At 36.6% G+C, this 23,446-nt stretch overlaps 3 protein-coding genes and 1 long non-coding RNA gene across 7 annotated transcripts in view; 2 read left to right on the plus strand and 2 right to left on the minus strand.

Moving 5' to 3' along the window:
- The first annotated feature begins 1,138 nt into the window (after positions 1-1,138).
- On the plus strand, positions 1,139-11,761 carry bzw1a (basic leucine zipper and W2 domains 1a). 2 transcript variants are annotated; one of them, XM_088074777.1, is made up of 12 exons: positions 1,139-1,291; positions 3,377-3,450; positions 3,554-3,730; positions 3,932-4,026; positions 4,131-4,196; positions 4,569-4,704; positions 4,818-4,927; positions 5,581-5,751; positions 6,433-6,579; positions 7,849-7,987; positions 8,945-9,101; positions 9,134-10,816. In XM_088074777.1, the coding sequence occupies exons 2-12, from the start codon at positions 3,387-3,389 to the stop codon at positions 9,210-9,212; spliced, it is 1,341 nt and encodes a 446-aa protein (XP_087930903.1). In that variant the 5' UTR covers positions 1,139-1,291; positions 3,377-3,386; the 3' UTR covers positions 9,213-10,816. The 2 variants fall into 2 exon arrangements, with proteins under 2 accessions (XP_087930903.1, XP_087930904.1); XM_088074778.1 differs by lacking the exon at positions 9,134-10,816 and adding an exon at positions 11,025-11,761 and having other exon boundaries at positions 1,140-1,291; positions 8,945-9,067.
- A 1,812-nt stretch (positions 11,762-13,573) lies between these two features.
- Positions 13,574-18,851, minus strand: LOC121962936 (basic helix-loop-helix transcription factor scleraxis). The gene is made up of 2 exons (XM_042513270.2): positions 17,120-18,851; positions 13,574-15,123 (listed from the first exon to the last, which is right to left on the minus strand). The coding sequence occupies exons 1-2, from the start codon at positions 17,726-17,728 to the stop codon at positions 15,088-15,090; spliced, it is 645 nt and encodes a 214-aa protein (XP_042369204.1). The 5' UTR covers positions 17,729-18,851; the 3' UTR covers positions 13,574-15,087.
- Positions 18,852-19,056: 205 nt separating this feature from the next.
- LOC121962794 (uncharacterized) overlaps positions 19,057-23,446 on the plus strand; it is a 46,084-nt gene continuing 41,694 nt past the window's right edge. Inside the window, exons 1-2 of the long non-coding RNA XR_015775832.1 lie at positions 19,057-19,564; positions 21,458-21,570. This is a non-coding gene — a long non-coding RNA (uncharacterized LOC121962794). The remainder of the gene's footprint in view (positions 19,565-21,457; positions 21,571-23,446) is intronic.
- The window catches only part of LOC121962793 (von Willebrand factor D and EGF domain-containing protein), a 36,272-nt gene continuing 34,408 nt past the window's right edge, over positions 21,583-23,446 (minus strand). For 2 of the 3 annotated variants that reach the window (XM_088074188.1, XM_088074187.1), the window contains exon 33: positions 21,583-22,696. In XM_088074188.1, coding sequence (XP_087930314.1) covers positions 22,676-22,696 — 21 coding nt within the window. In that variant the 3' untranslated portion in view covers positions 21,583-22,675. The remainder of the gene's footprint in view (positions 22,697-23,446) is intronic. The other variant, XM_042513096.2, reaches the window with a different exon arrangement.

The following is a 23,446-nucleotide window of genomic DNA, read 5'->3' on the forward strand; positions in this document are numbered from 1 at the left end:
GAAAGTTGGTTTAAGGTTTAACATTTCAGCAACGATTCAAAGGGCTTTACATAAAACATCAGAAGCATCGAGACAAAGTGCAGAAATACATTATAAAAGAATATTTAAATGCAATTAAAAATGTAGTTAACCCTTTGAAACCTGAACATATTAGGGTTTCTTTTAAAAAAAAGGCCATAAAAGGTCAAAAGCAACTTGGCAAGACATGTCTCAGTAATTGCAAAAAAATAGTAAAAAATAGAAAAGTACCTAAAACATAAAAAAAAGAAGGGAGGATTGTTTGGAAATAGAGGGAATGTCCAAAAAAAACTATAGTCATAATTATAATTTTATATTTAAAATTATGTCACTAAAAAAAGATATATATAAAAAATGCCAGCATTTTTTTCACATCTTCTTTTCTTTTTTTTTTGTTTTTTAATTTAATTATTTATTTATTTATTTATTTTAAGTCTTGTTAGGCATGCTTGTTGACTTCTATCCATGTTTTTGAGATAAACCCAGCCAATTTGCTCAGGTTTCAAAGGGTTAACCCGTATCCTCACTTTCTCCTTATTGGAGTTCACCATCGAAGTTTATCCACATTATTTTTTTTTATCATCTATTTTTTTTCTCAGCATCTATTTTTCACCGTTTAATTATTAATTTACTGTTTTTGTTCTCTTTTGTTCTACCTTTTTTGTTTTTCTGCATAAAATTCTTTTTCATCATCTATTTTTTCCACCATCTAATTTTTGTAGCGTTTAAATTTTTCCCAGCATCCAATTGTTTTTGTTTTATTTTTTTCCACTACCTTTTTTGTTTTCCATAATTTTTATCTGTTTTATTCCACCATATATTTTTTCCAAAATGTAATTGTTTTTTTCATCATATAATTTTTCAACCATATTTCCCCCCACTATCTTATTGTTTTATCACCATCTCTTTTTTTCAGCATATAATTTTGTATCTACTATCATTTTTCACCATCTAATTTTGTTTTTCTATCATTAGATTACTTTCCAAAACTTATTTTTTGGCCATCTATTTTTTCCCCTCGCTATTTATTTTTTTTCTCCCTCTTAGGCTCCTTTGTGGACTCCGCTTTTATTAAAATAATTAAATAATTAAATAATAAATAGTATTTTTCTTTTTTTAATGAAACGGAAAGCCCCTTTAAACCGCGCATGCGCAGCGGGCGGAGCCTGCGGAAATCCTAACGGGAAGGTCTTTTTGTTTGGGCCGCCGAGAGGGTTGACACTGTTAGTTTGATTCCCCTGGTTAACACCGTTTTTTATCTGCATTAATTTCGGTGAGTACTTGTATTTCCACTTTCTCTTTATCGCCTCGCACCCGAAAACCGCCGTAAAGACGCTAAAAAGCCGCGTTAAATCGTGAAAAACGGCGTTATTACCCGGGAATGTTGCCATCATGGGCGCTGCTTTAGGGGCGATTTTTTTTAAACGTAACGTTAGCATTATTTTAGCTTACAGAATTCACGATTGTCTAAATGATAAAATGAAATTTGAGATGACATTTCGACAGAAAGTTTTGTTGAAAGGCAGCCGGGCAGATTGTGGTTGTCTGTATTGCGTAAGCAGCGGATTAGTAACATTATTTAAACAAACATGGTTAGCCAGCTAACGGGCCCGGCTAATAGCGCATGGTTAGGCCCACAGTTAGCCGATGCTAATCTACAGTTAGCCGGCTGTAATTTGGGGAATCCTTCATTAAATCCGAGCCGATGTTTGTCCTTAACTTAGCAAAAAAACTACCAAAATACATCAACTTTAGAGTCACATTTGTCGTGAAGGGGTGAACTCTAAATATCTACCAGATTGATTACTGATAATCGGTTTATTGTGTCACCTCGGATTGTCTTTTGTCTTCATTTGCAGGGAAATTACTAATATTACTAATTTACTTTTATTAATACTATTGACATATTAACATAAAATAAACAGACTTGTATAAAACACGTTTAGTTTCACGTTAGTCCTTTGATCATATTAGTCGATTATCGTGATATTAAATGCACTTAAAGTCTCATTTATTTATGTTAAAAGGACAAAATTGCAGATTTTGCACATTGTACTAATCTCAGACGATGGTGCAAAAGGACAGTGCACATTTTTAATTAAAAGAAAGTTAGATTTCGTAAATCAAGGCAGACTATTTTAAGAAAAGTTTTAATTTCAAGGGAAAAAAGTCACTATTATTAGAATTTGCTTTTTGACATTTGTGAGAATAAAGTTGTATTATTACGATGTTTAAATTGTAAATTAACAAGAAAAAGTATTATTACAATATTAAAGAATGTAGGCCTACATTTACGAGTAAAAAAGTCATAATATTGTGAGATTTAGCTCATACATTTTATGGGGGAAAAAAGTCACAGTAGTATCCTGAAACCCCGGCCCATTATTTCTGCTTTTTTATCTAATATTTTCAGTATTTTACCTCATAAATGTGACTTTTCATTGACCCCTTTTGATCAGATATTCATACTTTGTCGCTTCTTTTTTTGCTGCTGTGAATAAAAGAGCCAGCACTCAAAGTTTTTAGGATTACCAAAAAATTTCTTTGCGAGATCTAAACCACCTTTATAATGGAGCTCGCATTACACCCCAAAAAAAGAAGAAAAATAAGAAAACTTGTTTAAATGAATATTTTTATACGAATTTTATCTTCTTATGATGCCACATCGCTGTGTTGTTTCTTAAAAACAATGGGCCTCAGTATCTTCCTAAATAGAAAGTGCATTGTGGTTTTTACACTGATAAAAGGTGCATTTGTTTGACTATTTGCATTATATGAAATGTTCGATCAATACGGCAAAAAAGTAGTAAAACCAGAGCAATGTTTAACTTAAAAAATGTTATTTTCAGTCATTTAATAAACTAAGCTTTAAATGTATTTATTTTTTGTGACTTAGTACAATGATTGGGCTTTTCCTGATGAGTGATCCCTCTTCTGGAGTTTCTTCATAGCAGTTTATAAAACAAAAACAGCTCCTTTATAAAATAAGAGTTTGAATGTGGATTTAAGCTGCAGCAGCTATGTTCATGAAGAAAAACCTGTCACACACTGCAGCATTGTGGCACCTAAGTGTGTTTGTAATAGTTTCAGGACAACAGTGGAGCTTTACACACTGAATACTAGTTTTAAGAATCAGTTCTTTGTCTGTTTTGATCTTTTCGTGAGACACCAAAGGTTCATATTTAGCTACAGTCTGTGTTATGTAAGGATAATTTACGACGGTGAACTCATGATGGTGTCATGGAGCTCACCCAAATGCTGGCAGGACAAAACATAATTACAGGGAGCACTGTGTACTGTTCAGTGTGTCTGCACAACACCAGCAAACATGAACCGTCTGTGTTTTCTCCTTTTTCAGGGTGTCTTTTATGAATAATCAAAAGCAGCAAAAGCCAACGCTAACAGGCCAGCGTTTCAAAACGAGGAAAAGAGGTTTGTGTTTTCTGCTTTGTGTGTCTAATACCTTGATTTTGGGAGTTATTGGGTAATTATTATTTTTTAAAATATGAACCAAACGTGTGTCCTTTGTCTGCAGATGAAAAGGAGAGATTTGACCCTTCTCAGTTTCAAGAAAGTATCGTACAAGGCTTGAATCAAACTGGCACTGATTTGGAAGCGGTCGCAAAGTTCCTTGATGCCTCTGGCGCGAAGCTTGACTACCGCCGTTATGCAGAGACGCTCTTTGACATCCTGGTGGCCGGCGGCATGCTGGGTGAGTCGTGTTAAGAAATGTGTGCATGTTTTTCCCTCAAGTGTTGACATTTAAGTCCAAAGACTTGTTGAGTTTGGTAGATAATTTATTTTAAAGGGCAGGAGACAGTTGGCAGGGAAAAAAGGCGTGCATTATTTTGTTTGTGCAGCACATGCACTCCTGTTTTGACTTTTGCGGTTGTTTTTATTTTCTCTCGTGCAGCCCCAGGCGGGACTCTTTCCGACGACATGACCCGCACCGAGTTCTGCCTCTTCACGGCACAAGAAGACCTGGAGACAATGCAAGCATACGCTCAGGTAGAAAGAGCTACTGTTTGTACCTCTTATTAAATATTATATATATATTATAAATAATTTTAGCACTGAGTTAAGCAAATGGTCTTTTTCCTTCAAAAATCTAGGTTTTTAACAAGCTGATCAGGCGTTACAAGTACCTGGAGAAGGGTTTCGAAGAGGAGATCAAGAAGGTGAGTGTTTTTTGTTTGTTGTTACAGGCTAAGATCGGTATTTGAATAAGTACTTAAAACTGAACCGGGCCTGCTGTTTGGACATTGTCTCTGTACGGAAGTGTGAAGCGTTTAGCTCGCTGCTTTTGCATTGCGGAGTGCCTCGCGTTTTGCGTTTTTCGCAGGAACGTCCTGAAAAAAACGACTTAAAACAACTTCAACGAGGAGCAAAAAAAGTGCCCAGTCATTGTTTTTTTTCCCTTTGTTTGTTGCTAATGTGAAGGTGTGGTTAGCTCACTTGTTGGTGTATTTAAAACGGGGAGCGTTTGCAGGACGACTGTTACCTGTGAGTTACACACAAACCTGTATTTCTTTGTTTCTCGTCCCGTGTAGTTGCTGCTGTTTCTAAAGGGGTTCACTGAGTCTGAGCGCAACAAACTGGCCATGCTGACGGGCATCCTGCTGGCCAACGGCAACATATCAGCCTCCATCCTTAACAGCCTCTTCAACGAGAACCTCGTCAAAGAGGGTGAGGGCCAACTCTCCCCAAATTATTGGGTCCTCCCCCAAAATGTTGCCTCTGGGTTTGTGAGGACACAAACTGCGTATTTTGTACCAAGACTTTTTTTGTTTTTTGTTCAGGAGTATCTGCAGCCTTCGCTGTCAAGCTGTTCAAGTCGTGGATCAATGAGAAGGACATCAACTCTGTTGCGGGCAGTCTCCGCAAAGTCGGCATGGACAACAGGCTGATGGTAAATTTGGTGTTTTGGTGTTTTGTTGCTGCTGTTTTTTTGTTGTTTTTATCTCTACATTTTTTATTTATTTTTTGCTAATTTTTGTTTTTGCCTTTTACTTTGATAATCCCTTATTTAACCCCTTATTTTCATGTTTTTGTGTTTTTTGTTGTTATTATCTGGCTAATTTTGGGGTTTCTTTTTGGGTTTTTTTCCTGTAATTCTCAGGGGATTTTCTTGTAAGGTTTTACTTTATTCTCACTATTTTTTGTGTTATGTTTTGTTTTTGTTTTTTACTTTCTGTACTTTCTGTTTTTTTCTCTAATTTTCAGGCAATTTTCTTTGAACTTTTTACAAACTTATTGCAATTTTTTGGGTAATTTCTGTTTTTTTTGCTTTTTACCTTTTGTTTTTTAATTTAATTTATTTTTTTAATTATATTTTCTTGTTATTCTTTTTTTCTTTTTGTACCTTTCCCCCTTATTTTTATGTAATTTCCTTGTAACTCTTAACTAGTATTGTGCTAATTTTTGCGTCATTTCTTGTTTTTTGAAAAAAATCAAGGAGGTTTCAAATAGCACAATTTTACTTAAGTTACTTTCAGTTTTTTGGAGTTTTATGTGATTATTTTTGCACTCTAATTCCGACCTGAACATACCTCTGACCCACAGGAACTCTTTCCTGCCAACAAACGGAGCTGCGAGCATTTTTCTAAATACTTTACCGACGCCGGGCTGAAGGAGCTGTCCGACTTCGCCCGCAACCAGCAATCCATCGGCGCCCGCAAGGAGCTGCAGAAGGAGCTCCAGGAGCAGATGTCCCGCGGTGACCCTCAGAAGGAGGTGAGGCTGATTTGAAGTTAACCCTTTAAAAATGCATTGGTTGCATGATTCAGTTAAAATCGATGTCAAACAGGAACCATAATAGCAAAAACATTCATTCTTTTTGCAGCAGAAAGCAAAGACTTTCGTAATGACATCATCACGCCACGTTATGTAAAGTGCAAAAACATAAAGTGGCACCAGAGGAATGAATGATAAATCTACCGCGTCACCTTTGCACTCTGCTCATGAAAACGATCATATCTTAAAAACTAAATCATGTAAATAGTTGAGAAGACTTAAAGTTTTGGGAAATGTTTCTAAACAGGAAACATTATTGCTGCAGTAAATAACAGTTTACTGGAGGTCTGAACGTTATTGTTCCTTTCTGCCAAACGTCTTCATTATTGACGCCCCACTTCCTTTGTCACGTTGCATAATTTTTTGTGTTTGCGACTGACGCATTATCAGTTCAGACGCTAGCTGCTAAACAAAGGCGGCGACACGATGAGTCATGAAGTTGAATACAAATGAGCTGCTCGCTGGTGTTATTAGAGGCCCGAGGGCGCTGAGATTGTCACTGCCTGAACCACGGCTGCATCATTTTAAAGAGACGCAACACTGAGGCTGGTTTGGCTTAAAAAGGAGTTCTTCCCTCAGTTTTAATGTGTTTTTTAAATGTTTTTTCTCTGTTTGGTTCAGATTATCGCCTTCACCAAAGAGGAGATGAAAAAGGCCAACCTCTCCGAGCAGGCCATGATCTGCATCATCTGGACCAGCGTGATGAGCTCCGTGGAGTGGAACAAGAAGGAAGAGCTGGTGACTGAACAAGCCATCAAACACTTGAAGGTATGCAACACCGTCGAGGTCTTTAACCCTTTGAAACCTGAGCAAATTAGTTTAATTTAAAAAATAAATAAATAAAAAAAACATTGGAAGAAGGCAATGAGCTTAACAAGAAGTCACCCAAAAAATTGTTAAAAAGTTAAAAGGAAATAACCTGAAAATTATCAAGAAAAGTTTTTTTTAAAAAAATGAAGATAAAGTACTCAAAATTAAAAAATAAGTGCATGAATTTTTATTTGTAACATTATTAATAAATAGTATAACAATCATAAACATATTATTTCCAAACTTTCTAATTATTTTTTACTCTTCTTAAAAACTAATTTCTTGTTTTTTTTCCAATTTTTTTGTAATATTCCTTCCAATAAAATCAAACGTATTTGCTCTGGGCAACAAATACTGAACCTGACCACAGCGGCTGCAGATTGTGGCGCGTCTGAAAATGTACAGTTTGTTCTCAGCAATAGAGCTTTGTTCTCTTAATTTATTCACTCTCTACTTTTTCATTTATTCTTTAATTAATGTAATTTAATTTATAATTTATGTTACACGTTATGAGTGTAATTATTTGACACTGCATAAAAAATAATAATTATCAATAAATCTACAATCAGAAATAATCAATATTACTGCAAATAATTGACATATTCCAGGCTGTGATAATCCAAAATAATAATATACTAAAAATAACTATTTTTTTCATATAAAACATAGTGGCATGATGATTAAAACCCGGCGTTTTAAAGGTAAAAATTCTGAAAATTAATGAATATTTCATGTTTATTATAAGGATGGATTTTGGTTAACAAAATAAACTAAATGAAAGTAGAAAATTTTATTTGTGTCTAATATTTTTAAGCTTGTAATAACAAACCGGCACAAACTCAATAAACAACAGTAAGTAACAGAATCTGATGATTAACGTGTTATTTCTGAAGTCGAGGAACAAAGTCACTGAATCAAACCTGTTTTATTTCGTCCTGTTTCACTCTGAAGAAGCCGAGCTCGGCGCTGAGGGCGTGTGTGAAGTTACGTCGCGTCACAAGTGGCGTTTGAACTGTTGCTGTGATAATTACGAGAGGTGTGAAAGTTCCCGACGACAGAAACGAGAACAACGAAACTCTGATTAAACTGTAGTCGTGTGAAGAGCTGCGTCCGCGTTATCCTGCTGTTAATCAGTGACGCACCGGCAAGCGTTTACCACACACGCTATCGCTCCCCGGAGAGCGAGCCGAGTGTGTTTTTCTCTGACGTTTCCTCTCGTTTCCGCAGCAATACAGCCTTCTGCTGAAAGCCTTCACCTCCCAGGGTCTGTCCGAGCTCAGCCTGCTGCTGAAGATCCAGGAGTACTGCTACGACAACATCCACTTCATGAAGGCCTTTCAGAAGATCGTGGTGCTCCTCTACAAAGGTCGGTGTCTCTGCCGCAGTGTGGCGTCCTCACACGTCCCCAAAATCCAACATCACTGACAGTTTGTCTGCTTTTGTTTTAGCTTTATAACAGTCCACTCACTTTTGACATGAATGAGGTCATTTTTTAAAAACATTTCTTTACTGGAAAATGTTGTGTTACTTATAATAAAATACTTTGGTGGACACATTTTCCTGTAAAATCTGAGAAAATATGCCATTTAACCCCTGGAAACCTGAGCAAATAGGCTTGAATTCTTCCAAAAACACCTGAAAAAGGCAAAGAGCAACTTCAGAGGAAACGGCCCCCAAAAATAGCAAGAAATTAGTTTTAAAAAAAAACAAACAACCTTACGGTAAAATAATCTAAAAATAGAAAATTAAAAATATAATTAGACAATAAAGTGACCTTTAGGAAAGTGAAATATAATTCTGTGAAATAATTTTAAAATCTCATATTAACTTTTTTTCATATAATATCTAGTAATGATCCCATAAATCATTTTTGGAGAAAGTGGGAAAAATATTTTTCTCAAAAAATGCGCAAAGAAAATCTGTAAAAGAAATTTAAATATATAATCATAAGAATGATAAATATATTTTTTTGACATTTTTGGATTATATCTAATAATCTCCCCATTGTTAATTTTTAAGGTGTTTTCTTGTCACATTTTAGTATTTTTTTTCGGAGCATTTTTTGCAGTTTCTCCTTGTCTTTTTTCCAACGTTTTTTAAAAAATTCAAAACAATTTTCTCACGGTTCGTTGGTTTAAATGCTGTGAAAAGTGTCTGAACGCAGCAAAAACAGGTGTTGATCCAGGGTTCAAAAGGTTAAAGTTTGAGTAATCCGCAGCACGCACGACCAAGTCAACAAATTTTTCTCCGCTTTGCAAAAGTGCATCATATCATCACATCAGACACCCTGAGTTCTGACACGTCCCTCTTTCCTCGTTCACAGCGGACGTTTTGAGCGAAGAGGCCATACTGAAGTGGTACACCGACGCCCACGTTGCCAAGGGGAAGAGCGTTTTCCTCGAGCAGATGAAGAAATTCGTCGAGTGGCTGAAGAATGCCGAGGAAGGTAATAAAACACACTTTGACCCCGAGGCGAACGCCCGGTCTCACGGCGGGTTTTTTTGAAAAGATGCTCAGTCATCACGTCTCGGCTGCGTGCCGGAAATTTCGCTTTTAAGATGAATTTAAGGATAATTTTCCGCACTTTCTGACCTCTTCTTTCAACTATGATCAGATAAATCACTGATGCGTTTCATTTCGCTGCCAGAAATGTGATTTTTGATGAACTTTTACAGGTTAAACTGGATTTTTGTTGGGAAATGTGTTTTTGAAGTTTAGGATTTTCCTGCTGATTCTTCAGCAGCAGTGAAGCGTCACAGAGGCAGGTTGTATTTTAACTCAGAGGGACTGTTTTAGCATTTTATGCGAGTTTCATTCTTCATTGTTTGATACGTATAAACATACGTACGTATATACGCATCAAAAACGTACAGAGTTTCAGCAAATCCTGAAAAGGTCTTAAAAGGCATTAAATTCATTACTTTGAAAATGCTCACCCATAGGAAGTAATAAATAATCTTTTTTTCTGACGTAACATAATAGAAAATGCCTATTTTTGTTTAATAGTAAATTAAATAAAATAAATTAAATAAATTCCTCTTATAAAACTCCTCATGCTGAGAATCCAGAGTGAAAAACACAGAATCACGCAGGAAACCAGAGAGGTTGTGATATTTCCCACTTGTTTTTGTCATAATATATTCATTGTCTTGTCGTGTTTCACTCAAAATATGGTTTTTAATTTCAACATTTGCCGTAGAGAATCTCACTTTTTCACTGGACTAAAGAAACGTGTTTTATGTCATAATAAACCTTCGGGTGATAAACAGTTGTCCCACTTCAGTTTTGGGATTTTTAGTGGCATTAAAAAGCCTTAAAAAGTCCTAAACGTCGTTTTACTGAAGCTGCAGGAACCTGAATACATAAATGTATTCAAACACATTTCAACTTGTCGTCTGATGCCCCGCACCCCGCACTTTCGGGGAAATGGTGCGCTCCGTCTGACATCCTGTGTCAGAGACGCACAGAAGTCAGTAAAGATGTGGAGCGAACTCGGTCAAAATGCCTCCCCAAAAATTGGGAGCCCCAAAAGAAAAGCCAGTGTGAAGACGCAGCAGGTGAGGAGTCAGGCAGGTGAAAGCTGCTGTAGCTCGCTCCGCTTTAAAGCTACAGTGACGATGCAGATCTCATTTTTAACTGGATGACTCGACCCTTTAACACCTGAACCGTCGTCGCTTTACGAGCGTTAAAACCTCCGAAACGGTCTTTAAAAAAAGCAATGAGCAACTTGGCAAAGTACAAGAAATTATGAAAAGATGAAAAGAAAAAGAGAGATGAAATTATTAGAAGTCGGGAGATTTCCAGAAAATATCAATACGTTTAAAATCATGTCAGAAATATGTTTGTACAGTGGCACGTTTTTCACGCCATTTTATTGTTTTTTGCTCATTTTCAGTCTTTTTTCTTTATTTTTTCACAAATTTTGTGCTAATTTTGAATACTTTCTTGTCAAGTTGCTCATAGCCTTCTCCCAATAAAAACACAGAACAAATTTCAGGTTTTAAAGGGTTAAGGCATCCGTTGGCACCAGTTATCTCGCGCTGTTTTGTCAGGGAGGTGGACGTAATTCACTCCATAGTTGCGCTGAATTTTGGGGAGGGAGCGAGTGGCATTAGGGACGGTTTCTGCTTTACGAGAGGGCTGCAAAACAGCTGATAATTTAATTTAAATAAATTATTTTTTAACACTCGAGGGAGTAATGTAATTTGATGTTTGCGTCGTGGAGGGACAGTCAGCTTTAAGTGCTTGTATTTTATTTAAAAATCACGGTTTTTAAATGTACCTTTTATTTAAAAAAACAAAATCAAGCATTTATCATAGCCAGGAAGTGTGAGACGTGGTGATTTATGGTGACGGGAGGGTCGCTCAAAAGCGTTTTAACAAAGTCAATTTTCTCTCTGCAGAGTCTGAATCGGACGAAGAGGAGACGGACTAAATCCTCCGCGGCCAGACGAGCTTTTTTCTTTCCCCTTTTGTTTTTCATAAGTAGCAGCAGGAGCAGTAGAATGTCTTTTTCCCGTCTTTCTCTTCTACCTCCTGGTACTTCTTTGTCCTCACACACACACACACACACACACGCACCCTTCCACCACTCCAAAACATGACCTAAACATTATTTAAACAAAAAAAGGGCTCGGTCCTTGTTCGTAACATGTTCGGGCGTGGCGGCTCGCAGTGGAAGCGGAAAACGATAAATAACTCCCCCTCTTTTTTTGGTATTATTATGATTGTTGTACTTCCTTCTGTAATTTGGATACAAAACATTCCACGCGAACTCGATGGCCGCCGCTCGTATGAATCAGAACCGCAATTTGTTTGATATTCGCGTTTTTGCCATGCGACTATAAGGCCGACGAAAAAGCGATTTTTGCCAACGTTTTTCTTAATTTCTTCTCCCCTTTTTGAGTTTTATTTCGCCCAGCTCATGTTTTGGCTCCTGTTGGGTCTTAAACTTCGCCTCCTTTCTTGACTTTTGGGTAAACGTGTACCGCGTGTCGAGATCACTCTGGTCGGTCCGTCAGAAGACACGCCCCCCTGTAAGATGCCTCGCCAGCTGACTGATTATTATTGGTTTCTACTTTCTTTAATCTGATATAAACCGATTGACTTTTTTATGAAAATAAAGATTATTGAAATGGTTCGACTGTGTTTTTTGGCTTTCACGGTACAAGACAAATTTATTTTTCATTTTTCAACATAGATTTAAAAATGACATTAAAATCTAATCTAATAGTAATATGTAATATTATTTTTATTATTATTAATATATCTAATTTACTATATATTAATATTGATTTATAGTAAATTAATTGACAAGGAAAAAATTAACAAAAAATAGATTGACCTCCAGAAAGTGACAAAACAAAATTTAAGTTTCTTTAAGTAACTTAAGTATAAGTGTGTAATTTAGATTATTAAAAAAGTCATTTTCTGGGAAATTTCTCCCTTTTTTTCATAATCTGTAATAATCTTCCCCAGCTAATTTTCAGTTAATTTGTGTCACTTTACTATTTTTTTCTGCATTTTGCAGGACGCCTCTTGCTCATTGTGCTTTTCAAATTTTCTCATTGCAAGAAATGTCCCTCAAACTGCAAGAAACTAGTAAATTGTGACAATTATTGTTATTATGGTAATTATTAAAAAAGAGGAAATTAAAAATTCAAAATAATTTTAATTTTATATCTAATTATGTGAAAGACAAATAATCACTTTTGATGTCATTTGTTTGTTTAGTTTTGGTTGTATTTTTTTATATTTTATTATTATACTATATATTATTATATATATATCATTATATATACTTATTTCTTATTTCTTGCACATTTTTAGAGCCATGACTTTTTAAGTTGCCCGTTGCCTTTTGTCCATGTTTTTGCAAGAAATCAAACCAATTTGCTCAGGTTTGAAAGGGTTAATGGCTTTAAGGAGCCATTATAAGAATTAAACTTAGTAGAAAGTTCTCTTAAAGAAGCCCAAATTTAATGTGTTATTTAAGGTGTAATCTGCAGTATTTTTGACAGAGAGACGGAGCAGACAGTTTGATTTTCTCACTTTGTATTGTACAAAAATACATTTCTCTTCAAGCAGCTTCTCAGTATTTGCGATGTGCAAAGGACACAGTTGTCAGGTATTCAAGTACATTTCTATCTATCGTCATGTTACACATTAGATTCAGAGGTAGGCCTTCATATCGAACTCAGGTCTGAGGTAGTGTGCAACGTTTTCATCCGTGTGTGCTGTATGATCAATATCGAGGGATCCAGCCGATTGTAAAAAGGATTCTTTATATTTTCTCCAGATTCGTGCAAAAGGCGGCCTGATGCACCGTGCACGCCACGCGCGCACAAAACGTCACAGTTTAGCGTTATTTTTTAAAGTGATACAGAGATTGTGCAACAATGCAAAAGTAAACATTTCACCACACTGCAAATGTCTCAACATTTCATCTTCAGACCTAAACAGCTAAAAGATAAAAGACAAAGTGTTGAAGTTACAGTCGTGTCCCGTTCAGTTTGATCATTTTCCAATTCCATCTTCAGATTAGGAACAAAACGCCTATTTTTGGGGCAACTTCCGAGCCCAAAGCTTTCTTCAGTGGCCAGTTTTGAAACTCCAGATTTCTGATTTCCACAAGTGCATCAAGGCAGCATAAATGTTACTGAACTGTTTGTGAATCGTCAAAAATAAAGGAAATTTCAGGCCGTTATAATCGAATCAAAGGACAAGCAAACGTACATTTTGCAAACAAATAGAGTCCAACCAGGGCACTAAGATTACCCAAACTGACAGAAATAGTATTATTTCCCCGATTTTTGTCAAAGCACCCTAAAAAAAACCCTTGTGATATATTTAAACCTTGTTAACTTTGCTTTTATGTCTCGTCTTTGTACGTTAAAGTAGATTCATAAAGATCTGAGATTTGCGTGATTCTTTTGGCTCAAGTTGAAAATGCTCTTTTTTTTTTGGTTAATTTTGCATTTAAATCACGTCAAATCATTGACTTTAATGCAGTTCCCTTCCTTTGAACGTACCAAAAAATGTACCATTAAGATTTGAGAGTGGAAACTTTACAGAAACACAAATTTGTGATCACGTTGCGAAAAATCGTGATACCTTCCTGCAGGATACAGAAATAATTGTGATTCCTGACGTTTATGTGCAGAGCCCCTGAAGTCCTGAAAACTTATCTAATTATTTATTTTTATTTTGTGCAAACAAGCTCATTCAGTTGTGCTCAAGTTGTTGTCTTGTGGGAACAAAGTATGTTGTGCCCACATGTTATTATTTTGTGGGAACATGTTATCTTGTGCACACAAGACAAATTTGGGAGAAACTTAATAATCTTGTGGGAACAACTTATTTATTTTTTGATGTAAAAGTTATTTTGTGAAGTTTTCTATGAGCGCAACATAAGTAACTCGAGCAAACAAAATAATTAAGTTGCGCAAAACAAGTTATTATCTTATGGGAACAGCTTATTTATCTTGAGTGTTATTGTGTGGGAACAAGTTATCTTGTTTATGTTGTGCACACAAGTTATTGTCTTGTGGGAACAAGACAATAACTTTTGTGTATGTTTGCACATTAGTGCACACAAAATAATAAACTTGTTCACACAAGAATAGAAACATTCACTTTATGAGTAAATTATCTTATAAGCTTATTTTCTAGTGTGCACAAGTTGTTTTCTGGGAACAAGTTATTCATCTTCAGTGTTATTTTGCAGGAACGTGTTATCGTGCACACATTGTCTTGTCCAATTTTTGTTGCATGCACAAGTTATTGTCTTTTTTTAAACTAACTGTGCACAAGAAAAGTTGCATTTTTTTAAAATATTGCACAAGATAATGAACTTTCTCCCAAAACATAAAAAATTGACCTCATAACTCATAATCTGTGCGTGCAAGATAGAAACTTTGACCTTTCAGGACTTCGTAGATGTGCGATGTTTTAGCACGCGGAGAGCAAACGGTGCGAGTTGTAGCGGAGCTCGGTTCGGTCGGTGTTGATGCAGTTCCTACCGTTCACCGCTAGAGTCAAAAACCGATCCTTCAAAGTGCCGCTGAGTGATTGCTACATTTCTGACGGCACTTGAAGGCAGCGTTAGCGCCACTCAACTGACAGCAACCGCTGCTCTTCAGTTTCCCTCATGTGACTGAAGGCGACAAGGCTTTTTTTTAGGAGTCGGGGTTGCGTTGGGGGTTGGGGAGTAGTTTGTACTATTCGTGGGACCAAAATAGCCCCCCGTCAGGTGCAGCTTTACACATCGGCTCAGGTTACAGCTCAACCAAAACACAGACGTCCAGAAGCACCAACGTGAACAGAAAGTGCTTTTCAGTGTTAATTTGTCCTTTTTTTCTAGTCTAATCCAAAAATAAATATATTTATATATTATATACAACAGGTGTATGTCTACATGTAAACAACGTCACGGTGGACTCGCCGTCTGTCCGGAGCCGCTCTGCTTCACACGGCAGCTGAGTGCTTTCCTCCGTCTCTCAGCTGTGGAGGCAAAGAAACATAAATCAGTGAATGCACCATTTCATCCTAAAAACACTTCTGTTTTTCTGAATCATCTTACTTCTGTCAGTTTTATTTATTCTTGTAATAACTATTTGAAATCTACTTTATTTATTGTATTAAAATAGCCTTTAATTTAAGACAATTCAGGCTCATTTGTGCCAGAAAAGGTGAAATTATACCTAATTTGTATAATTTATTCATTTTATTTGGAGACTTTATGAGACTTTTTTTTGCAGAGCGCCAATTAAAAAAATAATGCAGTAATGGTAAATTTATATAAAAGTAATAATGACGTAATATTCCTGATCTCGTGCCAGTTTTTAGTCTCTATTTATAACTGCTGTAAACTATCGTAAACACCTCTAATCCACGACTGCATGTGTGTGTTTAGGATAGAAATATTTGCACCGAGTGAAAACCATCAGTAATATTTAATATTAACCCTTAGAAACCTGAATCGACATCAGTTTTCTTGTGCAGACCCCTTTCACAAGCTATTTAACCCTTTGAAAATTAAGCAAATTGGTTTAATTTCTTTTGCAAACATGGGTGAAAAAAGACAAAGCCCAACTTGGCAAGAAATGTCTCACAAATTGCAAAAAATAGAAAAAAAGTGACAAGAAAATTATTTTTAAATTAACTTTGAAAATTAGGGGAGGATAATTCGAAAATGATTTTTATCATAATTTTATATTTAAAATTATGTTACAGAAAAGAAGATAAAAACATATGTGTATACATATTTTTCAGCACTTTTTGTAGGTTATCTACTTGTTTGTTTTTGTATTTACAGGTTGTGTTTTTGGTGCTTATGTTCTGGTAATTTTCTTGTAACTTTAAATTTAAACAACACAATTTAAAATAAGGGCTTAGTTGTATTAAAAATGTCTTAAATCAACCATTCAAAAGTCTTGAAAACCCCATGATATAGACATATTTTTAAAGTTTGTTAGTAATATTGCATTTTAATTTTAAAGTAATTAAAAGTAATTTTAAAATAGTTAAAGTAATTTACTAAATGCCTCTTGCATGAACATCACCAAAAAATCTGTTTGTGTGAAAATTACATTATTTGTTTCAACTTAAAAAAAAAAGCCAGTGTCCAGGCTGCCTTAAATTTTTAAGTCGATTGAAAATTAAAAGATTAGTTGAATCATTACAATTTACCTCAAATTGTCCTCTCAAATTCAGTCAACTTAGAATTTAAAAGGATCCTCAACATGTTTTGCTTGGGGGCCACTTTGCAATATGACAGGAGGCCAGGGGCCAGTCGCAGTGGCAGTTTCTAGGATTTTAGGATATTTCGAGGCTTTTTCGGACAATTCTAGTATTTCAGGATGTGTCTGGTATTCAGAGCCGTTATAGGATTTAAGGACATTGCCAGGATTTTAGGATGTTTCCAGGGTTTTAAGGCTTTTCCAGTATTACAGGACATTTCTAGGATTTTTTAACATTTCAAGGACTTTGGGACATTTCTAGTATTTCAGGACATTTCTAATATTTTAGGACAGAAGGGGCTTAGCTGTCGGAGGTGTGGGGATCCTCCACTGGCACTTTTTTGATCAACAAGCTCTATTTTGATGCTGTTTCATACACCCTGGCACCTTATGTATACTTAAATTACAAAACCATTCCCAGTGCGAATCACTTAATGGTTAATGTGAATTAGAGGGCCACCCAGTACCTTATTGGGGGCCAGATTTGGCCCTAAATTGAGTATGGCTGCTTTAAAGGCACCACAGCTGTTTTCATTTTGTGTTGTCAATCATTGGAGAAACAGCTGCAACTTTGGTTAACCCCGATCACCTTTGAACCGCGCAAACTCAGCACCACAGAGTCTATTTCCAAAATCCAGAGGATGCGGCTGCACAGGTGCCATCACCTGCTCCGCTTTTAGAAGTATCGGACTGACCGCGGTGACTTTGGAGCAGATATGTGCCTTTCTGACCGTGCGTAAAAACGAGTGTTTTCTCACCAGTTTCCTCTGGTTGCTGAGGCAGAAGGTGCAGATGGGCCGCAGGGAGGGCGCGCTGAGGGCCGCGCTGCCGTGCAGGATGCTCTGGTATCCGAGGCACGGCTGTCCGTCCCGGCAGTTGTCCCCGAGCAGCAGCACGTTGGCCAGGTGCGAGATGTAGCTGGAGGCCAGGCGCAGCGTCTCGATCTTGGAGAGCTTCCGGTCGGCGGGCTCGGTGGGGATGAGCGTGCGGAGCGCCGTGAAGGCCGTGTTCACGCTGTGCGTCCTGTCCCGCTCCCGCGCGTTGGCCGCCTGCCTCTGTTTACTCACACCGGGGAGACACGCGCCTCCTCCACCTCCGCCGCTGCTGCTGCGCCTCCGCCGTCTCCTGCGTCTTTGCGCACCGGAGCGGGAACCCCCTCCAGCGCCCTCCCCTACCGCCTCCCCCGGCTCTCTGCGCGGGCTGCAGTCTCCGGTGGACTTCCCTCCGGAGCTGTCGCTGCCGCTGTCCAGGTCGTCCAGGTCGGAGGTGAAGCCGTCGGGCTGCGCGCCGCCGCTGGACTTCATCCTGGCTCTGCTGTGGTCGGACTGGAGCTGCTGGGGCCGTGCGGGCGGGCTGCGGCTGCACATCACTTTATCCTGAGGGTGAAAATAGCACCGGGGGGCCGAGCAGCTGCCGCCGATCCGGTGACCGAGGGGGTTTGAGCGGTTTGCCCGGCCCCCCGGCGGATCGGCATACCAGTGCTAATGAATGACGGCTGCTTTCTGGGTCGCCGGCGGAGCAGAGAGGACAGGTGGAGCCTAAAGGGAGGGAGGAGGAGGGGGGCACCTGTTGTGGTCTGGAGGATACAGGTTTAAATTAGGCCCGACCGATATGGACCTGCCTTCAGGGACGATACTGACGATTTCAAATCGGAAAGACTGATATTTTGGCTGATGATTGAAAAAAAAAACCAAACAAAAAAAACACAACGACAATAAGAATTTGCTGTTGTTTGTTAAGTTAATGCATTTGCTGAAAGTAAATATTTTGTTTTACCTCTCCTACAAAAAAAGCTCATTGTTAACAAAACTCAAAATACTGCTGGAAAAAAAGGAGATAATTTGTTTTGGCATCGCAATATTTTCAATTGAATATAATTTATTTCAACAATAATTTATGAATTATTACAAAACTATTATTTTTATAATTTTTAAAACGACACAAATATCACAGATTTTTTCAAATATTTCATGAGAACAGAAAAAAAACCCAAACATTTGCACCAGTAATTTCTGTCCTCATCAATAAAATTCTTATTTTTATTTTGTAGATTTTATTTTCATGTAATTGATTTATTTGTATATTTAACATGTGCATTTCCAAATCCTTAATAATAAACCAAACCAAATAAAAACATGAAGTAGCAGAGGACTTTTATTTTGACAAAATAATTTGACTCCTTAAATTGCAGAAAAGTGAATTTCTGCTAAAAAAAAAAAAAAAAAATCACTAAAAATTTGGAATTTAAGTGTTTGATGCTCAAAATTTTCGGGCAGACGACCCCCATTTCACGATTCAAATGCTTTGTTAGCACAAAATTAAAATAATATTCATCTCTGAAAACAGTAATAGAAAGTAACTTAAGTACATTTACTCAAGTGTCAAGCTTAAGTACAACTTTGAGGTACTTGTACTGCCTCTTTATACACTCTACTGCACTATATCTCAGAAAATGTTGGTGTCTTTTGCTTTGTTGTGCATATCTTTGTAGTCATTTTGTCTTTTTCTTTTGCATCTTATAGTAGTAATTTTGTGTCTCCTTGCGGATGTTTTGTGTCTCTTTGTAGTAATTTTTTTTTGTGTCTCTTTGTAGTAATTTTGTTTCTTTTTTGTTTGTTTTGTGTCTCTTTGTAGTAATTTTGTTTCTTTTTTTGTTTTGTGTCTCTTTGTATTAATTTTGTTTCTTTTTTTGTTTGTTGTGTGTCTCTGTAGTTGTGTTTTGCTGCTTTGTATTCATTATGTCTCTTTGTTGTCACTGTGTGTCTCTGTGTCATGATTTTGTGTCTCCTTGTCTCCTTTTTGTAGTTGTTTGGGTGTCTTTGAGGTAATTTTGTGTCTTTTTTGTCTTGCTTCGTAGTTACTTTGTGTCCCTTTGTGGTCATTTTGTGTGTAGTTTTAGTTTTGCGGTCACTGAGGTCATTTTGTGTCTCTTATTTTTTTTGTCTTGTTGGTTGTTTGTCGTGTTTTGGGAGTCTTTGAGGTCATTGTGTGACTCATTGAGGAGTCTTTTGGTTGCCTTGCGCTGCTTTGTAGTTCTTTTGCATCTCTGCATGGTCTTTTTTTGTCTTTTTCGGGTCAGCACGTGCTAATTCGAGTGATATTTTGCAGGTGAAGGCCTGACGGGGCGTAATCCATCCGTGTCCACCGCCGTCTGAAACTGCAAGAAAACACAACTTCAGCCAATCCGGTGATGGAGGACGGAGGTCAGTGAACCCGAACGAAATATTTCAGTTTGTTGTCCTCCAGCAATCAGTTTAATGTTGCAAACCGCTGGCGACACACACTGCAGCTTACCAATAACTAGTGTGTGTGTGTGTGTGTGTGTGTGTGTGTGTGTGTGTGTTCTGCTTGTTGGCACCCAACATAGAGAAGAACTTTGCTGCTTTGGCCGGCGGCTCTGAGCTTCTAGTGAGTGAACAGTCCAGGTGGACCCGCTCGTCCCGTCCCGGCTGTGCCCACCACCGGGATGGACACACACACACACACACACACACACACACACACACACACACACACACAGTGCCATCTTTGGGGGTGGATATAAATATCTGGGAGGGGACGAAGCCTTCTGTGCGTGTGTGTTGCTGCGAAAGCTCGGAGCAACTTTCAGGTCAGAATGATGATTTTATATAAATAATATATAAGAAATAAGCAGAAAAATGGTTACAATTACACAAGAAAATGACCCCCAAAAGTGCTAAAAAAAACCCCAAACAAACAAAAAATTCTATGTTTTTTAAGATTTTTATTTCCCCCTTTCAATTATAATAATAACCGGAAAATATGCACAAAAAATTAAAACTAAACTAAAACAAACATTAAAAATACCGTAAAAATATGTATCTATTTTTTATTTTTGATCACATTTTCTTCTGTAACATAATGTTAAATATAAAATTATTGCTACTATAAAATATCTTTTGGACATTTTCCCCTGTTTTGAGTAATTTTCTAATAATCTTTTCTTCTTTTTAAAAACTAATTTTAAGGTAATTTTTCTTGTCACATTTTTCTGGGTTTTTTTGGGGGTTTTTTGCAATTTTTGGGCATTTCTCACCATGCTGGTCATTGCCTTTCCCCCATGTTTTCAAATGCAGTCAGATTAATTTGCTCAGGTTTCAAGAATAAAACCAGCCCATGTTCTGGCAGTTTTATCTGCATTTTTATGCAGTTTTATATTCTTCACATTAATATTTTTTTTGCCACCAGAGGGCAGTAAAATCTTACAGATTATTTCCAGAAGTTTATTTTTCTTGCAAAATCTGTTTTACATGATTTTGTGTTGCATATCTTGTGTTTTGCTTAACACAAGATATGCAATTTTTCTTTTTAAGGTCAAAGGTCACCTTCCTGCAGGACTAAGCTTGCAACAGGAGGTCAAAGGCAATCAGTTTAACCCTTTAGAACCCATAATAATAATAATATATTATCAAAAACAGGGGAAAAATGTCAGCACAAAATATATATATATATATATATATATATATATATATATATATATATATATATAAAACAGCAAAAAAAAAGTACCTTTGAAAGAAAAAATAATATATATATATGCATATATTGGCATTTTTTTGTTAAGCCAATTTGCTGAAGCTTTAAAGGGTGAAGAGATTTAACAGATACACTTCCAAAGAAAAACTGAAAGAAATGCAAACTGCTGCAGGGATTTCAGTGACAGCAACAAATATCAACAGAGGACAGAGCCGCTGCTCCTGCTGTGGTCCAAACAAACTGTCCGGCTCCGTCCTAATCTGCTGTGAAGAGTCAGAGCTGCAGAGGCAGGAGTCAGCGAGCGGCTGCCTGAGAGGAATCCTAATTGGTCTGGAGCTAATGCGGCCTCATTAATCTTTTAATCCTCATTTCCTGTCGGCCCCCGTGGCCCCGACCCGCTGGCCGTGAACTTGTCTGGCCCCTGTTGCAAAGTCAAATGCTGCTCAGGTGCTGCAGAAACGCTGCAGGAACATCAGCAAACTGAGAGCATCTCAAAAGCAACATACAAACACTTAGGACATAAAATGCATAAAATGCAAACGTTATAAAACACGCTGAACGTGACGTGATTGAATCATGTTTTACTGAATCTGTTTCAGGTAACGTCCGCGGTCGGCCATGCTGGAGGTCCTCAGCTCCACGAACAGCTGTTAACAAGGGATTATGGGAACATGGAGACGGACGCAGTACTTCGAACTGTGCAGATAAAAAGGTAAGTTACCAAAATATGTGTCATACATGAAGAAAGCTAAAATGTTAGATGATGTGTTGACGTTCAAAATTATTCTGCCAAAACATAAAATTTGGTGCAACAAACAAAAAAACTGTTTCTAGTCCTGGTTGAGCAAACCAGAGCCAAAAAAGGGCAAAAAACATCAAAAACTAGGTAAACATATATATATAGAGAAAACTATATTTATAATAACTGATATTTAAATCTTTAAAATATTTAAATCAGCACCTTTTTGGGGTAATTTTCTTGTTTCTTTTATTTTTTACTTTTCCTTTTTTGCTTATTTTCAGGTTATTTTCTTGTAACTTTTTTTTTTTTTTTTTTTATTTTGGGCCTTGCCTTTTTAAGTTGCTCATTGCCTTCTTCCCATTTTTTTCCCTAAGAATTCAAACCAATTAGCCCTGATTTCAAAGGGTTAAGTTCCCTGTCAGAAAGGACGGTCTGTTTGGGAACTACTTTTGTAATAGTACTTTTTAAGTTTGAAAACAGACGTTTTGATACAGTTCAGTTAAATGTGAAACCATATGATTTCAACTTATCCAGAATTTTCTCAATTTTTTGTTCACTGGAGGCATGTTAGAAACACGAAATTTTCTTTGCAAATTCAGCGCAACACGGGGTGATTAATCGACAATAATCATTTTTTAACTTTTCCTTTTTAAAAAAACAGACGAAATCAATACCTTTAAAGGATCTTTATTCGTTTTCTTACAAAACAGCCAATAAACAATGCTTTAATAAGAAATAACATCGATTACACAGTGATTAAGATATATACAGCAAGAAATATGCGACAATATAAAACAACCAAATAAATAAATACTCGTACAGAGGTTTAAGTGTGTATGTAGTACCTGAACATGACGGCATTTACAGTAAAAACTCACTGAATGAAATAGCTGCGTGTTGCATCCTGATTATGGACCATGAGTTTATGTTTCATGTGAGACGGCTTTGGTCAAAATGCGGTGTGAAGTTTTCGTGACACACTTCGGGTTTCCTGTTGTTGATGCTCCGTGCGGACGACTTTGTGTCACCTGAAGGTCGATCAGGGCTGACTGAACTCCAGCTGTGTTTGTCGGTCTTAACCTCGGGAAATAGGGAGCTGAAAAAGAAAAAAGGTTTTATTATGAAAATTCAAGAGTTAAGAGTGCGAGGCAGAAATTAAAGATGTGAAACATATATAGAGATTTTTTTTTTAATCGGACAGATAATGTTTTACATGTTTAGTGTTAAAGTTCTGTCATGGTGTATCAGTGTCACTGTAAAAAAAAAAAAAAATTAAAAAAAAAAAAAAAATATATATATATATATATATATATATATATAATAAAAATAATAATAGAAATAAAAAATAAATGCAATAGGGAGCTGAGGGAGGGTTGGTAATATAAAAAAAAGAACAACTTGAATTTCCAGAAAAAAATCTGAAATTCCCTGAAATTAAAGTTAAAATCATGTACAAAAAATTAGAATCATAAATTTGCAAGAAAAAAAAGAAAAATGTACAAGAATAATTTGGGAAAAATGTGTTTTAGTTTTTTAAGATTTTAAAGTCATAAATTAAAAAAATTAAATTCTCTGACATTTATTTGATATTGTCTATAAGTGGTAGTTTTACAGAAACAAATTAATAATTAAAAAAAAATCAGAAAAACTGGGTATTTGTTTTCGAAGATTATAAAGTCATACATTTGCAAGAAATAAATTGAAATAAAAAAAATAAAATTGTGTTTTTTGTTTTCAGTGATTATAAAGTCATAAGTTTGTGGGGACATAACTGTAATTCTCTGAGATTAAAGTCGCAAATTTACGAGGAAAAAATCTGAATATTCTCTGAGATTATTAAATCATA

Source organism: Plectropomus leopardus, chromosome 24, assembly GCF_026936395.1.
Source record: "Plectropomus leopardus strain MGB_pleo_1.0 chromosome 24, ASM2693639v1, whole genome shotgun sequence".
Lineage (NCBI taxonomy): Eukaryota > Metazoa > Chordata > Actinopteri > Perciformes > Serranidae > Plectropomus > Plectropomus leopardus.

Excerpts from the sequence above, each read along its gene's own strand:
- LOC121962936 (XM_042513270.2), bottom strand. The coding sequence starts at position 17,728 with ATGTGCAGCCGCAGCCCGCCCGCACGGCCCCAGCAGCTCCAGTCCGAC. Across the intron at positions 15,124-17,119 it reads TCAGCAACCAGAGGAAACTG|CTGAGAGACGGAGGAAAGCA; the intron begins GTGAGAAAACAC and ends TTGCCTCCACAG.
- bzw1a (XM_088074777.1), top strand. The coding sequence starts at position 3,387 with ATGAATAATCAAAAGCAGCAAAAGCCAACGCTAACAGGCCAGCGTTTC. Across the intron at positions 3,451-3,553 it reads TTTCAAAACGAGGAAAAGAG|ATGAAAAGGAGAGATTTGAC; the intron begins GTTTGTGTTTTC and ends CTTTGTCTGCAG. Across the intron at positions 4,197-4,568 it reads TCGAAGAGGAGATCAAGAAG|TTGCTGCTGTTTCTAAAGGG; the intron begins GTGAGTGTTTTT and ends CGTCCCGTGTAG.